The 24,681-nt window shown below is 46.7% G+C and overlaps 1 protein-coding gene across 1 annotated transcript in view; it reads right to left on the reverse strand.

The window, feature by feature from the left end:
- Window positions 1-24,681, reverse strand: part of PCP4 (Purkinje cell protein 4) — a 61,020-nt gene that overhangs the window by 16,373 nt on the left and 19,966 nt on the right. Inside the window, exon 2 of the mRNA XM_006935852.5 lies at window positions 17,451-17,502. Within this exon, the coding sequence (XP_006935914.1) occupies window positions 17,451-17,502 (52 nt within the window). The remainder of the gene's footprint in view (window positions 1-17,450; window positions 17,503-24,681) is intronic.

Consider the following 24,681-nt stretch of genomic DNA (forward strand, 5'->3'; position numbering starts at 1 on the left):
TATTTTCTCCTGAAGCTCCTATGAAATCATTGAATGCCACTACCTGGCAGGAACATTTAGGGAACTCTTTGTGGCCAGAAAATCAATTATGATCTACAGCGCACATCTTCATGGGCTGTTTCTGATGCCCCAGACCGTTGGCAAAGCGTACCGTAGGGACGCTTGCTTTATGGACTGGTGAGAAATTGCATTTGGGGGAGTGCACCTGAGTTCAAACTGCCTAAAGGTTTATGTTTGCCTTGAAACTCCAAAGCTCTAAAATCTCAGAAAGATCAGAGCCCAGAAGACTCATCGACGCCATTCTGATCAGCACAACTAGCGATTCTGTGCCATGGGTAATGAGTTCTGCCGTGTTCAAAGGTCAATCTTGTTGCACTTAGGTCTGTGAGCTTATTAGGATGGGAGGAGTCTAAAGGGGAAATTACTTTGCTCACATCAGCACCTACCCAGGAAAGCCTCTCTCTGACACCCAAGGACACTTCGCTTTCTAAACGAATGCTGGAGCACAGTTCAATTTTCAATTATCTTCAGGGTCTAGGACAGTGGAATGGTAGAGAGAGAAGAATGTGTTTTAGAAATATTGAAGAGGCCGCTTGCCAAGCACAAAAATGGCATCAAGCTTCCATTTCGCGTTATCGTAAATTACTGGAAGGAGTATCCTCATAAACGTTGTGAAGGAGGCTGTATCTCCGTCTTCTCATTTCCTACTCCTCACCCCCCTTCTGGGTCTGTGGAATCAATGCATCTTTCAGCCAAGTGTTGGTCTACTCAGTTCCACATCCCAACAGGAAAAAGGAAAGTAGCCCCTGGCACAGGATGGCAAGAACTGTTAGGAATCCCAGATTAGGAGCATCAACTACTCAGTTATTTTTTTTTCTGGGGGAGGAAGGGAAATATAATTTTTTTTTTAATTTTACTTGAGAGAGAGAGAGAAACAGCGAGGAAGGGGCAGAGAGAGAGGGAGACAGAGAATCCCAAGAAGGCTCCGAGCTGTCAGCACAGAGCCCGATGTGGGATTGAACTCACAAACTGGGAGATCATGACCCGAGCTGAAGTTGGTCACTTCATTGACTGAGCCATCCAGGTGCCCCGGAAATATATATTTTTTTAATATCTCATTAAATTAAATCTAGTGATATGCAAATAGCCTTCTCAATCACAAGCAACAATCTCTGTTAAAAATAATAATAATAAAGGGGCGTCTGGAGGGCTCAGTTGGTTAAGCGTCCAACTTTGGCTCAGGTCACGATCTCGCGGTTGGTGAGTTCGAGCCCCACGTCAGGCTCTGTGCTAACGGCTCAGAGCCTGGATCCTGCTTCGGATTCTGTGTCTCCCTCTCTCTCTGTCCCTCCCCCACTCACACTCTATATGCCTCTCTCTCTCTCTCAAAAATAAATAAACATTAAAAATTTTTAATAAAACATAATAATAATAAATATGACTTCAAATTAATATTGGAAAAAGCAAAGTTTACAGATAATTACATTTTATTTTATTTTATTTTATTTTATTTTATTTTATTTTATTTTATTTTTAAGTAGACTCCAATGCAGGGCTTGAATTCATGACCCTGAGATCAAGACCTGAGCTGAGGTCAAGAGTCGGATGCTTAACCAACTGAGCCACCCCGGCGCCTCAAATAATTACATTTTAAATTCAACGATCCCATAATATTGGTCACCTTTTTTTCTCTTGAACATTCAAAGGATGGTTTACATTATGAGGCTCAAATCCTCATATCTGTGGGAAATGGCCTTCCCCGACATGCCTGAAGGAACAATCCTCCTGGCCACGTGGGGGAAGAGAAGGAGGAATATCTTGGTTCTGGTTGGCACTTAATTAAAAGGAGGAGATGGTGTTTCTCATATTTCCATATTTCTTAAGCAACTGATCTTGCAGTCACAAGTTTGAAGTTTAATTCAAGGTTCCGAAACTCAGGACTGCAAGAGGGACTAAATGAAAGCGACCTGCAGCCGATCCCTCTCCAGGACAGTGAAAGCACACCTCAGCATTTCCCGTCTGGAATGTTCCCAGGCCAGACCTCCTGGGCAACACCTGGGGTCACTGGCAGCCCCCCTTCTCCCCACTCTGCCTGTGGCTCAGGGCAGCTGGGTGCAGTGGGAGGCAGCTTTTCTGGAAGCCTTCGGTTTGTGGCTTCCAGCCCCAGATCCCTGGAGGTGCCTGACCACGCCCCACCCCTGTTTGGTCTCTGGGGGCTCCAAATCCCAAGAGGCTGAAACCGCGGTCCCTCCCTCCTGCCCTGATAAACCTGACTTTGGGAGGGGGTGACGGTGCCCCCTCTGCGCGTGCACACGCACACACACACACACCAGCCTGGCTGCATTCCTGTTAAGTTCTCCTCCCCAGACTTTGGCCACCTCCCTTTGCTCCTGAATGACACCTGCAGGGGTCTGTGGTATCTTCAACTGACTCCCTGGAAAACACTAAACTTTACAGGACAGCCTAACTGATCTTTCAAAATAGATCTGACATCTTTCCTTCCTTTAAAACTACTAAGCCAACCAATGACACCATACAGTTAAAAGGATAGCATCAATAGCCGGTCTTTCTTGCTTGCTTGTTTTTTGGTTTTTTGCTTTTTCTGAAACCAATCCAGAGTTCGTATGCAAAAGTCCTGCCTGTGTTGTCTGTGTAAAGCTTCGACCACTTACCTTTCCAACTGGGGAAGACTGAAAGGCGAGCAGATGACCCGGCCCCAAGGTTCGGTGAGGAGAGTGCATGGGCAAAGACATAATTTGCTCTCCCTGCTTCCCTGCTTTTCCTGACCATCGTTCTGTGGCTTTGGTTGGGTTCCTCCGACGGGTGGTAGTACAGGCCATCAGAAGACAGAAAGAGAGAGAGCTGGGCATTGATCTCCTTGCCTCCTTCTCTGCCAGGGTTGCCAGATAAAATACTGACTGTCCGGTTAAATTCGGACTTCAGATAAACGATGAAAAAATGTTCAGTCTAACTATGCCCCAAATACTGTGTGGGGCATACTTACACTAAAAAAAAATTTTTTTTTTCTGCTTATCTGACACTGAACTTTAACCGAGCATCTTGTATTTTTATTTTTAAATCTGGCAACCCTACACGTCTGCAAAGTTGTTGCAGCTCAGGTACATCCACCAACAGAAGAACACAGCCCCCATCAGACTGCCTCTTCGGACAGCATCTTCTCTGGATCCCGGTGCCTCCCGTCAGGCTCTGCCACTGCTCGTCTGAGGTTCTAAGTAAACTATTCTGTGTGGCTTTCCCTGAACCCCGCACACATCTTTGCAAACAGCCCCTTCCTAGTTGATGCTCCTCAAGTTACTCAGGGGCGGGGTGCACCCCCCCATTCCCTCCCAGGACCATGGCCCGCGTATTTGTCACTAAGGACTTCTGGCCCCATTGTCCCAGCATTGCTGTTTCAAAATACGCCTTCACCCGTTCTGATCCCAACATACAGCACATGGCAGGTGCTGAGCAACTACTCTGAATGCGCCAAAGAAGCTAGAGTTGACACTGTTTCGCGACATCCCTTTTCTGGTTTGTAAGAACCTCGAGGTCTGCATCCAGAAGAGACTACATTCCTACCAGCGAGAACGGAACACAATCCAGAACTGTGTCTGAAGAAGCAGGGGAGAGGAGAAGCAGCCAACGGGTTAGCGAAGACGAGAGGTTTAGGCATGTGACAGTTAACTACCGTCCCCAAGTTTAACAGCGTAAACACAGGAAGTGTTTATTCTGCCCACCGGGTCCATGGACTCAGCTGGGCACTTCTTGCGTGGAGTCGTCCATGGGGCTGCCGCCAGATGGCCCTGGGGCTGGAGTCCCCTGGAGGACCCTCACTGCACATCTGGCAGTGGGGCTGGGAGAACCCGCACCGTCACTGGCTGGTTGGGCATGTCACCAGGCCACTGCTCCACGTGCCTAGCTCAGGCTTCCTCACGACATGATGCTTTCAGGATACGGGACATCTCACACGCCAACGGGCTTCTCCCACAGCAAGTGTTCCCAGAGAGAAAAAGTGGAAGCTGCCAGTTTCTTAGGGCCTGGGTTCAAACCCCCCCCCCCCATGCATCCCGTCTGCTGCCTGCTGCTGGTCGGAGAGGCCACACGGGCCCGGATGTGAGAGAAGGGGGCTCAGAACTCCCACTCCCTGAGCTAAGACTTCATAGCCATCCTGTACAAAGTACCATGCAAAATCAGAAATCATCCATAATTACAGCCAGTGTACAAAGTGATCCAGGAGTATTCACCAAGTGCATTAAAAAGTAAGGAAAATAGGGGCGCCTGGGTGGCACAGTCGGTTAAGCGTCCGACTTCAGCCAGGTCACGATCTCACGGTCCGGGAGTTCGAGCCCCGCGTCGGGCTCTGGGCTGATGGCTCGGAGCCTGGAGCCTGTTTCCGATTCTGTGTCTCCCTCTCTCTCTCTGCCCCTCCCCCGTTCATGCTCTGTCTCTCTCTGTCCCAAAAATAAATAAACGTTGAAAAAAAAAATTAAAAAAAAATAAAAAGTAAGGAAAATAGGGGTGCCTGGGTGGCTCAGTCGGTTAAGCGTCCAACTTCAGCTCAGGTCGTGATCTCGCGGTCCATGAGTTCGAGCCCCACATCGGGCTCTGTGCTGACGGCTCAGAGCCTGGAGCCTGTTTCCAATTCTGTGCATCCCTCTCTCTCTCTCTGCCCCTCTCCTGCTTGCTCTTTGTATCTGTCTCAAGAAGTAAATAAAAATCAAACTTAATAGATAGATAGATAGATAGATAGATAGATAGATAGATAGAGCCAGAGGGGCCCCCGGGGGGGGTCTCAGTCAGTTAAGCGTCCGACTTCGGCTCAGGTCATGATCTCACAGTTCATGAGTTCGAGCCCCGTGTCGGGCTCTGTGCTGACAGCTCGGACCCTGGATCCTGCTTTGGATTCTGTGTTTCCCTCTCTCTCTGCTCCTCCCCCGCACATGCTCTCTCTCTCTCTCTCCTTCAAAAATAAATAAAAACATTTTTTTAAAGTTTAAAAAAAAAAGAAAGTGCCAGAGAGAAAATGTATTATAAAATGAATGATACATATTTACCGGTTTCAAAGAAAACAGTCTGTATGCCCCCACCCCCCCGAGGCCAGCCTCACAGCCAGGCAACGTGTGTAGGGCCCCTGCGCTCAGCAGGGTGATTTAATGCTCAGCTTGGTAATTTCTGAACAAGGGGCCATGTTTTCATTTTTTTTTTAATTTTTTTTTCAACGTTTTTATTTATTTTTTTGGGACAGAGAGAGACAGAGCATGAACGGGGGAGGGGCAGAGAGAGAGGGAGACACAGAATCGGAAACAGGCTCCAGGCTCTGAGCCATCAGCCCAGAGCCGACGCGGGGCTCGAACTCACGGACCGCGAGATCGTGACCTGGCTGAAGTCGGACGCTTAACGGACTGCGCCACCCAGGCGCCCCGGCCATGTTTTCATTTTTCCCTACACCCTGATGTTGGCGGGTCTCTCCTTCGCCGAGAGTGAGAAAGGAAAGGAGGTAGCAATCCACGAACAACCAGGAATGAGTTCGCTAGGTCTGGTGGTCCAGAGCACAGGGCTGGGTGAGCTGGTGACCAGGACAGCGTTTGCTCTCCCGACTCCTCCAAAAAAGCCAGGGCAAAGCCTCTGCCCTCTGCCACAGTGACTCTGCCCGTCTGCTCCACTAGGTTTTAGCAAAGGGGGAAAAAAAAACACAAAAAAACGTTATCACATTTTTGAAGTAACTTTTAAAAAGAGGATTCAGAGCCAAATCTGTTCTCAGCTTGCCTAAGTTAATGAAAATTGGTTGCTTCCTGAAAACACGGAGGAGCTCGCTAAGGAGGCATAAAAATGGTACTTGGAACAAAATAATGCTGTCTCTTGATTGAACGGTCCAAATGCGGCCAAATTGTCACAATTAATTAGTATTGATCAGAAACGCAGACTCGTTACTGATGCAGAATGCTGGGAGAAACCAATCAATGGCTTGAGTGGAATTTACATAAGTTCACAACAGGCCCCGGGGGCTCTCCCCAAAGCTGTGTTCTAGAATGTTGCAGAGAGCTTTCTTGGGAGGCCCGGGGCAACTTCTGCCCTAGGGTCTGAAGCGACATCTGTGGTGGCCGTAAGGATGCGCAGGGAGGCATGATTAGAAACCCCAAGACTTCCTCTTCCTATGAATGGGAGAGTCAGTCCAGCCTGAGAGGGAATTCAGCTTCTGAAGACACTTCAGCCCACTATCTACCGAGAACACCCTTTCTCAAGAAGGAACATTAGCATTTACACATGCTTCCGTAATCGCAGATGAACTCACAAATACGAAACCTACAAATTTAAACCATCTTATCAGAGAGCGCAGGCTGAGATGCCAGTCGGTTTTCTCTTCTGAAAAGCTGCTCGCTGTGCAAATTAATTCTAGAAGTAAAATTGTGAGGGTTTCACGTGCTTAAAAGAGCAAAATGTTTTCAAGCACTTGAGAAATATTATTTCCATACGAATAATTGATTAGCAGAATATGAAATGTTCCTGTGTCCTAGTTAAGGAGGGGTTCCAAAGAAAGGAAGGATCGCCATCTTCCTGCTTACAAGCTGCTTTGTGGGCTTAAAAAGACCTTAAACAGCAATTCTTTGGGCATAATTTCTACCTTCAGCTTTTCACCAAGGCATATGGGCCTTCTCCGTATGATAGGAAACAGAATTCTATCTTCGGCTGGTCTAAAGTTATCCAATGTTCAATCTCAAAAAGGAGGAAGGAAGGAAGGAGGGGTGGAGGGAGGGAGGGAGGAAAAAAAGTGAAAAATATGGATAAGCCCATAAATTAGCATACTGCTTCAATGTTTTAATTTTAAAAATTAATGTGGCTGTCCCTGTAATGAGTCTGACATCACACATATTTTCCAGAGGCTGGTTAACTAAGTTGATGAGATAACAGTGCTGTGGAGACTATGGTTTCTGGTTTGGCCAGGATGTAAGCCTGTGAACCTCATTCTGTTCCATGGGCTCAGACCCCAACCCACCCTAGTTGCCAGTTGACAACCAAGACCCCAGGTCAGGAGGAATCTCAGGAGCGAGTGTCTGTGGAGACAACCTGGAGTGTCTACACTGCTGGCCAGATAACCAAAATCGTTTTCTTCTGATTGGTGTGACCTTGGACAATTCACCGACGTCACGGGGAGCTCTGCCTGACGCAGCCTCCCTACGCACCTCCCAAGGCTGCCTTGACAGAAGGTCATGCATGAGAGCATTTTAAGCTACGCAAAATATACAGATGTAGAGAATGACAACTAGGCACAGCTACAGATCTCGACTCCTACTGACAATCCTTCAAGCGCGTTTACTCCAAGACAGCGGATTAGAAGCACCATACTTATCCAAGGTATTACCTGCACACTAAAGTTATTATCATGCCCAACCTGAGAGGCAAAAACAAAAAACAAAAAAAAAAAATCGCTCACATAACTAAGATGAACAGAAATAAATTTCCTGTCAGCACTAATCCCTAAAATAACCTTCACACGGAATCGACTGACTTGTTGAACAACATGACCCATTGACCAGGTTTGTGCGGAGACCCTGGTGGTTTAAAGGCCCGGCTTAATAAGCAATTCCGATTTCATTCTGTCTCCCTCTGGATCAATATCAGAAGCAACCTTATGTGTCCATCCCTTCTTCTGGAATACAGATCTTCACAGTGGTGCACGCTGACAGCAAAAGGGGCATATCCCGGTATAATATCTGAAGGCCCTGTTAGTGTTTCTTGTTTGGATTTTGTTTTGTTTTGTTTTTATGCTGGTTGCTTTGAGACCGGAAAAAGAAGGAGAGAAAGGGCCAAGAGGCCCCAGATGGAGCCCAGAGTCATTTGATTTTTTGCCTTGAAAGCTTCATGTGTCCGTGGCATTCGTGGCAGTTTTCACAATATGTCAGCACAGGCGAACTCCGGGCTTCATGCAGCTCCCGGCCTTATTACGCCAGCCGGAGACAGATTTAGAGCTTTCCGGGCTGGTAATCGTTGCACACCTAGAGATTGATAACTTTGGGGAAGTGCTTTTCCCGCAGCCAGGTGCAGGCTGGAAACATTTTAAACAGCATATTTCGGATACATTTTGCTGCTCGACATCCTATTCCCCCCCCCCCTTTTCAGGGAGGCTTAGCAGAAGATGGTAAATTCCCGCCTGAACTCCTATGGGGATTTATACAGAGTTGGCATATTAGATCTCGGTGTGGAGCAGGGCTTCACAAATCCCTGCCTTCCAGATGCCTGCACACGCCAGCCTAGACGCACGCCACGAATCCACACTGAGGGGCCACGGCTTTCTCTCCATCAGCCCTCAACCCTGGTCTATCGCATCTGCCTTCGAAGCAGAACCAGGTCACCTCCCTGCTTTAGGCGGTGGCATGGCGTGATGCCTCTGTAGTCTTTCTAGAAACTGCGTTTATTCCTCTTGCCTTCCATCCAAACTTCCTGTGCACACAAGCAGGATCAGCCAGGCAGCGCCTCCTGCCAGAACTGACGGTCCCTCTCCGGCTCAAGAGAGAGCACTCAGTCACCTCTGTTCCTGGACCCATCCCCCTCCCGGACCCATCCCCCTCCCGGACCCATCCCTCTCCTGGACCCATCCCATCCAATGTAAATGGACTAAATGCTCCAACCAAAAGACATAGGGTATCAGAATGGATAAAAAAAAAAAAAAAAAAAAAAAAAAAAACCAAGACCCATCTATTTGCTTACTACAAGAGACTCATTTTAGACCTGAGGACACCTTCAGAATGAAAGTGAGGGGATGGAGAACTATCTATCATGCTACTGGAAGTCAAAAGAAAGGTGGAGTAGCCATACTTACATCAGACAAACTAGACTTTAAATTAAAGGCTGTAACAAGAGATGAAGAAGGGCATTGTATAATAATTATAGGGTCTATCCACCAGGAAGAGCTAACAATTATAAATGTCTATGTGCCAAATACAGAAGCCCCCAAATATATAAAACAATTAATCACAAACATAAGCAACCTTATCGATAAGAATGTGGTAATTGCAGGGGACTTTAATACTCCACTTACAACACTGGATACATCATCTAGACACAGGATCAATAAAGAAACAAGGGCCCTGAATGATACATTGGATCAGATGGACTTGACAGATATATTTAGAACTCTGCATCCCAAAGCAACAGAATATACTTTCTTCTCAAGTGCATATGGAACATTCTCCAAGATAGATCACATACTGGGTCACAAAACAGCCCTTCATAAGTATACAAGAATTGAGATCATACCATGCATACTTTCAGACCACAATGCTATGAAGCTTGAAATCAACCACAGGAAAAAGTCTGAAAAACCTCTAAAAGCATGGAGGTTAAAGAACACCCTACTAAAGAATGAATGGGTCAACCAGGCAATTAGAGAAGAAATTTAAAAATACATGGAAACAAATGAAGATGAAAAGACAACAATCCAAACGCTTTGGGATGCAGTGAAGGCAGTCCTGAGAGGAAAATACATTGTAATCCAGGCCTATCTCTAGACACAAGAAAAATCCCAAATACAAAATCTAACGGCATACCTAAAGGAAATAGAAGCAGAACAGCAAAGACACCCCAAACCCAGCAGGAGAAGAGAAATAATAAAGAGCAGAACAGAAATAAACAATATAGAATCTTAAAAAACTGTAGAGCAGATCAATGAAACCAAGAGTTAGTTTTTTGAAAAAATAAACAAAATTGATAAACCTCTAGCCAGGCTTCTCAAAAAGAAAAGGGAGATGGCCCAAATAGATGACATCATGAATGAAAATGGAATTATTACAACCAATCCCTCAGAGATACAAGCAATTATCAGGGAGTACTATGAAAAATTATATGCCAACAAACTGGACAACCTGGAAGAAATGGACAAATTCCTAAACACCCACACTCTTCCAAAACTCAATCAGGAGGAAATAGAAAGCTTGAACAGACCCATAACCAGTGAAGAAATTGAATCAGTTATCAAAAATCTCCCAACAAATAAGAGTCCAGGACCAGATGGCTTCCCAGGGAAAGTCTACCAGACATTTAAAGCAGAGATAATACCTATCCTTCTCAAGCTTTTCCAAAAAATTGAAAGGGAAGGAAAACTTCCAGACTCATTCTATGAAGCCAGCATTACTTTGACTCCTAAACCAGACAGAGACCCAGGAAAGAAAGAGAACTACAGGCCAATATCCCTGATGAATATGGATGAAAAAATTCTCAATAAGATGCTAGCAAATCAAATTCAACTGCACATAAAAAGAATTATCCACCATGATCAAGTGGGATTCATTCCTGGGCTGCAGGGCTGGTTCGACATTTGCAAATCAATCAATGTGATACATCACATTAATAAAAGAAAAGAAAAGAACCATATGATCCTGTCAATTGATGCAGAAAAAGCATTTGACAAAATTCAGCATCTTTCTTAATAAAAGCCCTCAAGAAAGTCGGGATAGAAAGAACATACTTAAACATCATAAAAGCCATTTATAAAAAGCCCACAGCTAATATCATCCTCAATGGGGAAAAACTGAGAGCTTTCTCCCTGAGATCAGGAACACGACAGGGATGTCCACTCTCACTGCTGTTGTTTAACATAGTGTTGGAAGTTCTAGCATCAGCAATCAGACAACACAAGGAAATCAAAGGCATCAAAATTAGCAAAGATGAAGTTAAGCTTTCACTTTTTGCAGATGACATGATATTATACATGGAAAATCCAATAGACTCCACCAAAAGTCTGCTAAAACTGATACATGAATTCAGCAAAGTCGCAGGATACAAAATCAATATACAGAAATCAGTTGCATTCTTATACACTAATAATGAAGCAACAGAAAGACAAATAAAGAAACTGATCCCATTCACAGTTGCACCAAGAATCATAAAATACCTAGGAATAAATCTAACCAAAGATGTAAAAGATCTGTATGCTGAAAACTATAGAAAGCTTCTGAAGGAAATTGAAGAAGATATAAAGAAATGGAAAAACATTCCCTGCTCATGGATTGGAACAATAAATACTGTTAAAATGTCAATACTACCCAAAGCTATCTACACATTCAATGCAATCCCAATCAAAATTGCACCAGCATTCTTCTCAAAGCTAGAACAAGCAATCCTAAAATTTATATGGAGCCACAAAAGACCCAGAATAGCCAAAGTAATTTTGAAGAAGACCAAAGCAGGAGGCATCACAATCCCAGACTTTAGTCTCTACTACAAAGCTGTAATCATCAAGACAGCATGGTATTGGCACAAAAACAGACACAGAGACCAATGGAATAGAATAGAGACTCCAGAAGTGGACCCACAAAAGTATGGCCAACTAATCTTTGACAAAGCAGGAAAGAACATTCAATGGAAAAAAGACAGTCTCTTTAACAAATGGTGCTGGGAGAACTGGACAGCAACATGCAGAAGGATGAAACTAGACCACTTTCTCACACCATTCACAAAAATAAACTCAAAATGGATAAAGGACCTGAAGCTGAGACAGAAAACCATCAAAACCCTAGAGGAGAAAGCAGGAAAAAACCTCTCTGACCTCAGCCGCAGTGATTTCTTACTGGACATATCCCCAAAGGCAAGGGAATTAAAAGCAAAAATGAACTATTGGGACCTCACGAAGATAAAAAGTTTCCGCACTGCAAAGGAAACAATCAACAAAACTAAAAGGCAACCAACAGAATGGGAAAAGATATGTGCAAATGACATATCTGACAAAAGGCATCCAAAATCTATAAAGAACTCACCAAACTCCACACCCGAAAAATAAATAATCCAGTGAAGAAATGGGCAGAAAACATGAATAGACACTTCTCTAAAGAAGACACCCACATGGCCAACAGGCACATGAAAAGATGCTCAACGTCGCTCCTCATCAGGGAAATACAAATCAAAACCACACTCAGATACCACCTCACGCCAGTCAGAGTGGCCAAAATGAACAAATCAGGAGACTATAGATGCTGGCGAGGATGTGAAGAAAAGGGAACCCTCTTGCACTGTTGGTGGGAATGCAAACTGGTGCAGCTGCTCTGGAAAACAGTGTGGAGGTTCCTCCAAAAAATTAACAATAGATCTACCCTATGACCCAGCTAGAGCACTGCTAGGAATTTACCCGAGGGATACAGGAGGGCTGATGCATAGGGGCACTTGGACCCCAATGTTTATAGCAGCACTCTCAACAATAGCCAAAGTATGGAAAGAGCCTAAATATCCATCAACTGATGAATGGATAAAGAAATTGTGGTTTATACACACAATGGAGTACTACGTGGTAATGGCAATGAGAAAGAATGAAATATGGCCTTTTGTAGCAATGTGGATGGAACTGGAGAGTGTTATGCTAAGTGAAACAAGCCATACAGAGAAAGACAGATACCATAGGTTTTCACTCTTATGTGGATCCTGAGAAACTTAACAGAAGACCATGGGGGAAGGGATGGAAAAAAAAAAAAGTTAGGGAGGGAGCCAAACCGTAAGAGACTCTTAAAAACTGAGAACAAACTGAGGGTTGATGGGGGGTGGGAGGGAGGGGTGGGTGGGTGATGGGTATTGAAGAGGGCACCTGTTGGGATGAGCACTGGGTGTTGTATGGAAACCAATTTGACAATAAATTTCATATTTAAAAAAAAAAAAAAAAAGAGACGAGAGCACCCAGTACAACATTTGATCTTATTCATTGTTAGCGATCATAGAATCATATCAAAGCAAACTGCACGCTATGTGGTCCTAGCATATCCCCACACCTACTAGAAGTTTCTCAAGCCACAACCCCTTTCCCAAAGAAGGGGCTCACCTACTCAAGCATGGCGCCTGAGATCTTGGCACGGGCACTCACACCTCAAAGAAATTACAACTGCTGTGAGCCCCACAGGTGGTACAAGTGATGCAGAATAAAACGTTCCTTCTGGATATCTACCCAGAGCCTGGATAGGAGGGGAGACGTTCCTGAAGTCAGGTGCACTCACGCCCTCCACCTCCAAAGACAGAACTTTCTGGAAACAAACGTATCACAGCTCACCAAATCAGGAGAAATCCATTCCAGTTTTAGAAATTCAATTTAGCTGGGGTAAGCCTCCAGGCTCTGAACATAAGCTCTGCCAGAGGTTTATTATTCGTAAATCTTTCCTTCAGACTGGAGGCCTCCCAGAGGCCACGCTCCTTCCAGAATTTTTCTACTTTCTATGTCAATAAAAACTTTAACTCTTGGAATCCCTCCGATGACAAGTATCAAGATACAGATTAAGGCACTGAGGAAAACTACTGACTTGAAAAATACCTTTTGCTTGTGTCCAAACTAGTGATTGGAGGTGAATACTCTGGAGTCAGATGGTTTGTGTCTCTATTTGTAAACATGTGTGAGATTACCACAGCCCAGGAATTGTAACTGGAGTGACAAATTATTGTGTCCCTCCAGGAAGAACACTGTGTCAAGGGATAAATGAAGTTCTCGGCCCAAACTAATCAGCCAATGCAGGTAGTTCGTTCATATAAGAAGGAATATCTCTGAACTAACAAGACCCCTTTTTTCTAATACTTTTTAAATGTTTATTTATTTTTGAGAGAGAGAGCACAGCCTCACGTGCAAGTGGGGGAGGGCCAGAGAGCGAGAGGGACAGAGGATCTGAAGCAGGCTCTGAGCTGACAGCAGAGAACCTGATGCGGGGCTCGAACTGGCGAACCGTGAGATCATGACATGAGCTGACGTCGGACATTTAATAACCCAGGCGCCCCAGAACTAACAAGATCCTAACAAATTCATTTTTTAACTAAAAAATATACCCCTCAGAGCGCCTGGGTGGCTCAGTCAATCAAGTGTCCGACTTTCACCTAGGTCATGATCTCATGGTTCATGGGTTCGAGTCCCATGTCAGGCTCTGTGCTGACAGCTCGGAGCCTGAAGCCTGCTTCGGATTCTGTGTCTCCCTCTCTCTGCCCCACCCCTGCTCACGTTCTGTCTCTCTCTCGCTCTCTCAAAAGTAAATAATAAACGTTAAAAAATAAAAATAAAAAATATAACCCTAAAATTTCTGAAAGACCTGTCAGATGTGATGGAAAACATTCGAATTTGCTGGGTTGTGTGTCCAGAGGTTGGCATCCCAGAGACGGAGGAAGAATTCAGGGGCATTCTGAATGTAATGTGGATAAACATCCTTTTTCACATCCACAGCAACAACACCAGCAGTAAAAATAATCTTGGGATACCAAGAATCCAGAGTCCCTGGAGATAATTGAGATAATATTTAATGTCACAAAATTCCAGCAGAGCCGAAAATCTGGAACCCTCTGGAGCTTTAACACGTCTGACTTGTGTCTTCTGTGATCTGGCGATCTGACCAAGAATGTGGAGCCCCTCACTCCTCAATCCTACAGTCTGTTTGGCTTTAAGTGGTAAAATGAAGGCCTAAAGTACGTTTATAATAGTTGCAATGAGAACACTTGTGGACAATAATGAAATTTGGGGATGATCCTTTTGTGTTTAACTACTGCCCACCTCTCGGAACATCTTGGTGGGTCCCTGTTCCTTCAACATATGTGGGCACCTTCATTTGTGTTAATAGGAAATATACATTCAGACAAAAGATCTCACTCCTGTGATGACAGAGTAAAATAATTTGAATTTCAATGGAATGTAATATTAGTTTAAAACAAATTCCAAGATGACATTCTCATGCTATAAATTTAAGAAAATTAAGAAATTTAAGAACTAAGCGTCTTAGATTTTTAGGAAAATGTCTTTTAGACCTCTTCCAGAAGGCTTCACCCCAATCACCACTGGGTTGTTCCTGACTTTTGTCTTGGTTCATTTTTAGAGGCAAAGCACAAATTTAATATTAGGATAAAATACCGTGTGCATATATCATGCATGAGCAGTTTTGTCTGAAATTAAGGGGCAACACGTTAATAATTTGAATTCATAGAGCACTTTGTTCTACAATTATTGAGGAATGTCTAATTCTAAACATCCCATTTCTTACTCGGAAGTGAATGTCCTCTAATATCTAGAATTCTATAAAGGAAAGCTTTATCCACAGCGTCTCGCATTTTTCTTTCCACTAATTTTCATACCTCCAGAAAAGACACATTTAGTTTTCACTAGAAGGGATCAGGTTTTGGCTGAAAGAAATTACATGCCTCAGAATGGAACCTCAGATGGGGTGCCTGGGTGGCTCAGTCAACTGACCGTTAGACTCTTGATTTCAACTCAGGTCATAATCCTGGGGTGGGGGGACTGAGCCCCACGTTGGGCTCCACGCTGAGTGTGGAGTCTGCTTAAGACTCTCTCTCCCTTGGGCGCCTGGGTGGCTCAGTCGAGTATCAGACTCTCGGTTTCAGCTCAGGTCATGATCTTGTTAGTTCGTGAGTTCGAGCCCTGCCCCGGGCTCGGTGCTGGCAGCGAGGAGCCTGCTTGGGATTCTCTCTCTCCCTCTCTCTCTGCCCCTCCCCTGCTCACTCTCTCTTTGTCTCTTTCAAAATAAATCAATAAAAAACTAAAATAAAAATCTCTCTCTCCCTTTCTCTCTGCACCCCCCCCTCCCAAAATAAAATTAATTACTTTTAAAAGAACAATGGCAGGAAGGCATGTCTTCTGTAACAGCTGACAATTCTCTTGGGTGCAAAGCACCGAGCGTGTCCACATGCTTCCCAGCGCCTATGGGTCTGACGCCAGGGTGGAGCCATGGGGCAGAGACAGTGACCAGGAGGGACTGGGCCCCCTTTAGGCCCTGACTCTGCCTTCCCTGCAGACTCCTGGCTCCTCGCGGCTGACACAGGAGCCACAGTAGCTCTCACGGTGTGGACCAGGCGCCCTGGGGGTGCTGCCCTCCTCTGAGGAAGCGCTCACATCAGAATTATTTGTTATAAATACTAATACAATAATGCTTTGTTAAACCGAGTTCTCTCACGAGGGCACAGTGGAATTTTCCTGCGGCCACGTGACCCGACGTCCCGGATGGAACGCGGAGGCAGCTGGCTTCTATTAAGTCAGCCATTAAAGAGGTTTGCAAAAATGGAAAACATTGCCACTCTTTCACTAAAGGGTTTTTTCTGTTTTGGAGAATGCAATTACTCTGTATTTTAAAATGCGACTTGCGTGAACATGTCAGGGGTTTATCGCTTTATTTTTACTGAACTAGTACCTAAACCTTTTTTAAAACGACCTTCCCCTTTTAGTTTCTCCCATGGGAACCGTCGACGGACAAAACCAACAAAAACGACAGCTCTCCGTGGTCTTCCAGACCCGGGATCGCGGGGCGGTGGGGTCCGGGAAGGGATGGCGGCCACTGTGCCACCAACCGGGGAGAGGGGGAGGGGGCCGCCGCCCCCCCCCCCCGGGTCTGCACAGCTCCCCTCCCGCCGCCAGCGGCCCACCCCCCGCGTCACACGGAAAAGACCGGTGCCCCCCCCACCCCCCCGCTGCGATCAGGGCACGCTTGGCCACCAACCCCTCTCCCCATCCACGCAATGCCCTTTCACCCCGGGGCCGGCCCACTGACCTTGCCGCGCCGAGGGACGAACGTTCCGGCACCTGGGTCTCGCTCGGGCCCCAGCGCAGACTCGGGCAGAGGCCGCTGAAAGCCGGCTGGGAGTTTCTGCAGCCGGTACTGAGAGGGGCACCACCCCCCCCCCCGGAGGAGCGGGCACCGGCACAGACCCCTTCCGGCAGGAGGCGGGACCCACGTTCCAGAAACGTGAGTTCATTTGATCATCGACACAAAGTGACGACACCTGGAACCCCACCTCACCGGGGGCACACTCTGGTCCCCATTAGCATGCGTCCTTCCCTTCACCCGATAAAGCTGGGGGGGGGGGCGGGCTAGCACCCGGCGCGCCCCCTCCAAGCCTCAGATCCCGTGCATGTCGATCGCTCCTGCAGATCCAGGCCGGCTGGGGACCGCAGCCCGGCGTGCACGCGCTTTGGCCTCTGCCGCACACTCAGGACCCTCCGGGATCCAGACCTCCCTGGGGCCAGCGCGGAGCTCTGGGTCCTAAGTCCAGGGGGAGGGGGAGGGGGGAGGGGGAGGGGGGGCTGGGACGCGAGGCAGGCTGCAGAGCCTCCCGCCCGGAGCTGAGCGCTTCACACCTTTCCGAGCGCTTATGTCACGTGATCTCATTTTATCCTCACAACAACTCCGACGATTCTCACCAGCCCTAATGAAGAAAGCACAGAACTATATTTGCATTGTAATTATCACGTCGCCCAAAACGGGAGTCCTCCTCTGGGAAGGAAACCGTTTTCTTATCACCGCGTGTAGCTATAGCTTGGTTTTCTTTGCAACAACCGGACCATGGCGCACGCCGTGGGTTGCTCGGATCCGCTCTAACCCGAAGCACAAACACGGCTGGTCAGCTGGTTTGGATAGGAGGCGTTATTACCCACGCGCGCCGCGTGCACGAGGCCGCAGCGGTGGCGAAAGTAAATGTCTAGACTACGCACGTTGGCTTACCATTTTCGCCAGACGTCTTGTCTTTTCCATTGGTTGCCCCAGTGCCTTGTCGCTAAAGGCATAAAAAAAGAGAGAGAAATTGTTATCAGATGTATTCAGGATTATTTTTCATCTCTTCTGGTGCTGCAAATACCTGTTGCATTATATCACATTCTGTGTTACTTTAGCTCAGATGGTTCAAACGTGGTGCTCATGAGACCAGGAAAGGGTCAACCCCAGGAAGGACCTGTTCAAGTTGCACAGACTGCCCCCCCCCCGCCCCCCACGACCCACATCCAAGGAGCACCAGATGGGAAGCTGTTGTCGACTGACCAAAACCTCATCTGGAATATGAGGAGGACGGCCAAGACTTTGGGCCAACCGTCGAGAAGATGAGAATTGTCGTTTTTGCCAGCGATGGCCGTTGTCATTCTAATCACAATGTCCAGGGTCTTACTGTTAAAGAAAAATGTTAATCAACTAAAAAATTATCATGTTTAGTCAGTTTCTCCTACTGTTGAGACACCTTTCCGTCCTTGTTTAAGCCTACCCTGTGCAGTTTCATTTTACCAGGCTGGCCTCTTGGTTAGTCTTAGGTCGCTGGGCAAGATTCTCCGGCCGAGAGGTCTGGGGAGCCATGGGAAATGTACTACACATGTCAACATACCAACACGTTTCTTCAGAGCTTATCCAACTACTGGCTTTAACATCATGCTCAGAGTTGTTGTAGGCCGTGGAGAGAGCAGCATTGTGTCAATCCAATTTTCTGGTCATTCTCAGAAAATGTGCTTCAGGTCGAACAAGATTGAAGAGATGATAAAGTTTCTAACTTTCGGGTGAAGAAAATGAAGCCAGGAAGGGAGCCTGATTTGTCCAAGGTCAGGAGCTAGTAGGTAGCACATTAAGACTACAGACATGGGGCGCCTGGGTGGCTCAGTCGGTTAAGCGGCCGACTTCGGCCCAGGTCATGATCTCGCGGTCCGTGAGTTCGAGCCCCGCGTTGGGCTCTGTGCGGACGGCTCAGAGCCTGGAGCCTGTTTCAGATTCTGTGTCTCCCTCTCTCTGACCCTCCCCTGTTCATGCTTTGTCTCTCTCTGTCTCAAAAATAAAAATAAACGTTAAAAAAAATTAAAAGAAAAAAAAAAAGACTACAGACAGAATTTCCATGCCCAGAGGTTAGCGTCTTGCAGGAATTGTCATTGTTACTAACTATTCAGATAGGATCCTGGAAAGAGAGAGAGGCGGAGTGCTAAACAAGGAGAAAACCACTACAGATGACTCTCACTGAGGGATAAGGATATCCTCAAAATTTATATTTGGGTCGAGGACTCCAGCCTAAAAACAGTACCATGAAAATAATTATCAGCTCCCATTAGCGTTCAATGTTGTCATAAGAAATTCCCAGATCCTTAGTCCACCCTTGATTAACAGTCGAGGGATCATCCGGAAAAATCTTGCTTTCAGGTCCTAATTAGTGTAAATAAATCGGGTGAATGGTAAAGACTCACGTAAACCGAGTGAACCATCCCTACGGACTCCTGATGCCCCGCGCAGATGGTTACTCAGGAGAATGTGGCAAAGCCAAGCGTCCCGGGGCTCGCCCAGCCCGCCACACACCCTATCCCGGTCAATGTGAAGTGCAAATTGCCCACCCAATTCAGGGGTGCTCTGTCCCGTTCTGGGAAGGTAAACCACTTCTCTGTGGCAGGAGGTGGAGGGAATGGCCAAGTTGGAAAGACTGTATACACGTGGGCCCCGTCTTCATGTCTAATGTAGAACACCTTGAGTTTCCAGAATGCTAGACCTGCCGGTGTGTTCTTACGAAGAAAGGCTACACTGCTTAACCAGACATCAACTCTTCTTCAACACACTTCGAGTAGGGCCCGTGCCATGCTGGGCGATGACGCCACGGCATCATCGGCTGAACAGTCAACCAAGAGCGTGCATCATCTCCATTTAAATAAATTACACATTTCTTCAATACAGTAGATTTACCAGTAAAAGGCCCCTTCCTTCTCGCCTGCGCTTGTTTCAACCTCAAGGCGGTGAGGTCCCTTTTCAACCTTTTCAACCTCAAGGCGGTGAGGTGGCTGTCCCGGAGCGAATCGGACCACTCATGCGGAGGATCCAGCTGGCTCTGCGGCAGCTGTTGGCGACTGAACTACTCCAGTGTTTACGCCTTCCATCCCTCCCCGCGTAACCCAGGGAGGGGCCGGGGGGAAAAAGCGACTCTCAGAGAATAAAAGGACAGGGTTGGAGAGCTGAATAAAGTCGAACTAAATGGCATATGGATGCAGAATAGATGCACAGTCAACCCTCACTGTCTTTAAAAACCTTCAACACTGACACCTTTCAAATGTCACAAATACTTCATTCCATCAAAGGTCACATTGTAGAAACCCGAGGAGATCCAACATGAGAGGTGCACAGGGAAGAAAAGGAGTTCATTTTTTCAGGATCTCTAAGAAAGGGGTTTAGTGTCAGGTCTTATATGATGGAGGCAAGGTGAAACTGATGGGCGTCACGAGAGATGATCAGAAAATGATCCTGACAAAAGAGAACTATTCACCGGGAGGATCTCTTTTCAAAATTCTCTGAGACCTTGCAGCATTTCTCGGGGAAGGCTGAGAGCAGCGGAGAACAATCCAAGAGCTCTCCCATTCTGGGGGTCTACGGCGGTCATCACACCCGACTGCTTTATCGCCATGGTTCTTGCTGTCCGCCCCTTGTCACGGCCTTTGGCACAGATGCTCTCATTCGGGTCCCCTCCTGGTCCACTCCAGCCTCCCCCGACCCCCACCGCCACCCTAACAACTTCACATTCATAAAACACTCCTGTCTGGGACCGTCCACCACATCTCGTCCCACCACAGACCCAGAACCTTCTTCCACGCCCTCCTAAGTGTCTGAAGAATAACAGACCCTTCCCTCCTCGGCCATCCGAAATCAGCATCCCTGCCGCTCAAGCCAGCTCTGTGCTCATCTCCTCAGACACAATGGCCTTCTCTCTTCCAACGTATCAAGACAGTGTCTCTGTCATCATCCCCAAGACCTCTTGAAGGGACAGAGGGTCTCGTGTGAGAAAGCTTCCACTGAATTTGCCTTTATGATCACCAATGAGACAACTACTCAGCTTATGAGAACAGACGCATTTTCCTGAAAACTACCTCCCTATATTGCCCTCATTTAACCATTAGGAAATGCTAAAGAGCCGGGGCGCCTGGGTGGCTCAGTCGGTTGAGCGTCTGAATCCGGCTCAGGTCATGATCTCCTGGTTTGTGGGTTCGAGCCCCGTGTCAGGCTCTGTGCCGACGGCTCAGAGACTGGAGCCTGCTTCGGATTCTGTGTCTCCCCCTCTCTCTGCCCCTTCCCCACTCACTCTCTGTCTCTCTGTCTCTCAAAAATGAATAAACATTTAAAAAATTGAAAAAACAAAAGGAAACGCTAAATAGCCATCTAAGGAACCTTCTCCAGTACAGGCTGCTGGTCGGCACAACCGCTGCAGAATCTGCAGAGAAGCAGGGAGAAGATGGGAGGGAATGAGGCAGAACCAGTGCGGGAGAGGACTGTCCTCAACCCTCACACACTTGCCAAGCAACTCACCGGGGTCTCAGAGGGGAAGTGTCCTTCCCCAGGGATGTTAACTAACAAAAAGCTAGCATGTCAGAATTTAATGAAGTCCCAATTAAAAGGAGCCTAAATGAAGACTGGGTGTGTGATAGTTTCTTCTGAAAATCTAGTACGTGCCATGTACCCATAAAAAAGGCAGGATTGGTACTTCAAGGTATAAATTTTGAAGGAATTTTTCTGACAGTCCCACTGCACCAAGGGCTGCAGGGAAATAACATAGAATCTGTCTTCATTTGGTTTCCCAGAAAGCAGAGACTGAGGCAAATGGCATTTGCAATACCCTTTGTTAGAGAGGAAGGAAGGAGAGAAGGCAGACCCATCATAAGCCGGCCATCCAGGTGCGCCTGACCCTGACCTTGCCCCTCTGAGAGGTGTGTGACCCAGCGGACCCAGGGGAGGAAAGGTAAGCCAGTGAGCCCCCAGCTCCTGTCCTTCGCCAGTCCAGACCCACGCCACCAAGTGTCAGTTCCTGGTGCTTCTAGACTGGGCGATGTCTCGAAGCTGGCATCTGCCGGGGGACTGGGAGGAAGCCCCAGAACACGAGATTCAGAGGTGGAGACTCCTGGCATGGCCGGAGCTGCGTGCTGTCGCCTCACACCTCCCTGAAGCCGGTGGAGCCCGCGCTGAGCCGGCCACCCACGGGATCCTCACCGACAGAGCCTAAAGTGACACCTGAGCGGTGTCTGACTCAGCACGTACATTTGTCCGGCTGACTCTTCCAACCAAGTTGCAAACTCACGGACAATCCCTTCATAGGAGATACTCCGCTAGCGGAATTGGCCACGACTACTTTCCAGTAAATAAGTGGCTTTGGATCCATTTCTTCTTGTACTTTGAGCTTAGACTGGAGACTGAGGTACGTCTGATCACATGTAGGCCGCATCTAGGCGTGTGCACACATCACTAATACCCATGTCCTAATGGTGCCAGCTGCAGTAGGAAAGGGGGAGGTGCCCCAACCTTCACACATAGACCCAGAAGCAACCTTATTGCGTGCTCATGGTAAAAATCACCCTTCCTTTGAGAACGAGTGACTGCATTACTCCTCCGTCCTCTATCCTTCCTTGTGAGATCTACAAAATCTTGGTGTTCTTGGAGTAGCCACCATTGGGTAATGTGAGTGAGGCATTCGCATCAGACACAAAATGTAAGGGGGCACCAAAAAAGTCATTAATTAAGACAAACAATTATATAAACACTTATATGTGGGAAAAGGGAAAGAAAGAAAGAAAGAAAGAAAGAAAGAAAGAAAGAAAGAAAGAAAGAAAGAAAGAGGAAAGGGGGAGAGAGAGGGCAAGGAAGGAAGGAAAGGGAGAGAGGGAGAGAGAAAGAGAGAGGGAGAAAGACAGGAGGGAGGAAAGGAGGAAGGAAAAAAGGAAGGAAAGAAAGAAATGGAGAGAGAGAAAGAGAAGAGAGAGAAAGAGAGAGGGAAGGAGGAACGAAAGAAGGAAAAAAGGAAGGAATGAAGGAAGGATGGAAGGAAAGAAGGTAGGAAGGAAGGAAGGAAGGAAGGAAAGAAGGAAGGAAGGAAGGAAGGAAAGAAAGAAATGGAGAGAGAGAAAGAGAAGAGAGAGAAGGAGAGAGGGAAGGAAGGAAAGAAGGAAGGAAGGAAGGAAGGAAGGAAGGAAGGAAGGAAGGAAGGAAGGAAGGAAATGGAGAGAGAAAGAGAAGAGAGAGAAAGAGATAGGGAAGGAGGAACGAAAGAAGAAAAAAGGAAGGAAGGAAGGATGGAAGGAAAGAAATGGAGAGAGAGAAAGAGAAGAGAGAGAGGGAAGGAGGAAAGAGGGAAGGAAAAGAAGGAAGGAAGGAAGGAAGGAAGGAAAGAAGGAAGGAAGGAAGGAGGAAGGAGGGAGGGAGGAAGACAAACTCATAGAAACAGAGTAGAAGGGGGTTGCCAGGGGCTGGGGGGCGCGAATAGGGGGAGGTTGCTAAAAAGGTACAAACTTGCAGTTATAAGATGAACAAAGTCTGAGGATCTAACGTATAACATGGTAACTATTGATAACAGTGTGTTGTAGAATCGAAATTTGCCAAAACAGTAGAACCTAAGGGTTCCCACCAAAAACCAAAGATAAACATGTGAGGTGAGATTTGTGGTCGTTGGTTACCCCAAAGGTGGGAATCTTTCACAATGTGAGCATATACCAATCCATTCATTACATTGTACTCTGTAAGTATGTTACAGTTTTATTTGTCAACACCCCAAGAGAGCTTTAAAAAAAAAAAGACAACATTTTAAGGCAATATTTTAGAAAATCAAAAGACGTATAAAAAGTTTGGATAAACATCAACACTGCACATAAAGACAGGGCCGCCCGTAAGACTGACCCTTCCCTTGGCCTCAGGCTCTGTACGGCTCCACCAGGCACTGGTCACACGTTTCCTCAAAGTAAGTAAAAGATTCAAGAAGTTAAGTCATTTCAAGGATTTAGAAAATTATTCTATTACAGTCTTTGAAAACCTCCATTCTTAGCTTTCTCAGGGGCCACAACTGTAGGTTATGAGCTCAGGCCGTCACGGTATGAGTTTTTATTACACAATTTCCAGAACACAAAGAACACTTTGCCGTGGATACCTATAAAATTGGTATGTTACTCTCCTGTGTCGTAGATGAGACTGAATTTGCAGAACCTCCCTCTTCATCGGTGCAAACTCAGAACGCCGGACAGATTACGTCTACTTAGAAAATCATTCAACCGGAACACACAGTTTCAGTTACAGGATGAAACACGGGTTCCTGTTAAAAGATACTTACTTTTCATTCCAGAAGTTTCAAGAGAAGGAAATGTGAAATGAATTTTTAGCAGGTTAAATTTAGGGTCCAAACGATAGTCCGAGAATATTTTCTGAAGCTACCCTTGTACATGTAAGTGGCTAAATCTGTATTGCATCTGCATTGGCTTGATATTTGGTTTAGTGAGATTTGATTTGACTAGAGGGTCGCCCTTTCCAAAGCCCCCCCCCACCCCGCCCAGGCTTGGGGAATAAAGAGCCTTCTCAAGTATGTGTCCCAGGCCATCCCCAGGGTCCCAGCCACTCTCCACCCCTTCTTCCTCAGTCTCCCCAAGGGACTCATCTATCTTGCCACCAAATATTGGAAAGATTTCTGTGCGTGCATTTGCTTTGGCAACACTGGAGAAAAGACAAAACCCTCTTGGAACGAGGTCCACAGCAGCCTCCGGCTCCCAAAGACGTGACTTCTCAGTCCTATTATCAAGCCATCGGGAAAGAAGTGAAGCTGGTTGTACACGATCCTGACTCCAGCCTCTCGCTGCTGTTGCAGAAGCAAAATACTCCAGCTAAAGGGCTTTGGTCCCTCCCAGGCTAAGAAATAAAAGATCCTTTTCCAAAGCGGATTGTCAATGAGGCACGTTCACCGATATGCAAAGCCACGTGCAGTGAAGTGTGCAGATTCAGGGTCAGACAGAGGCCTGGACTCAACCTGGGGGAGAGACTCGAGTTCCTGGACTGTTTATTTTCTCCGATGAGCCAGGTGCTAGGCTGGGCCCTGAAGGTCCCCAGGAGAAGGGGACACAGTGTCTGACTTTGGCCCACCACCTGGCGGGACAGACAGAGAATAAACCAGTCATCTCAACGAACTGGGGTAAGAGCCTGACTCAAG

This window comes from Felis catus, chromosome C2 (genome assembly GCF_018350175.1).
Source record: "Felis catus isolate Fca126 chromosome C2, F.catus_Fca126_mat1.0, whole genome shotgun sequence".
In the NCBI taxonomy this organism is placed as follows: domain Eukaryota; kingdom Metazoa; phylum Chordata; class Mammalia; order Carnivora; family Felidae; genus Felis; species Felis catus.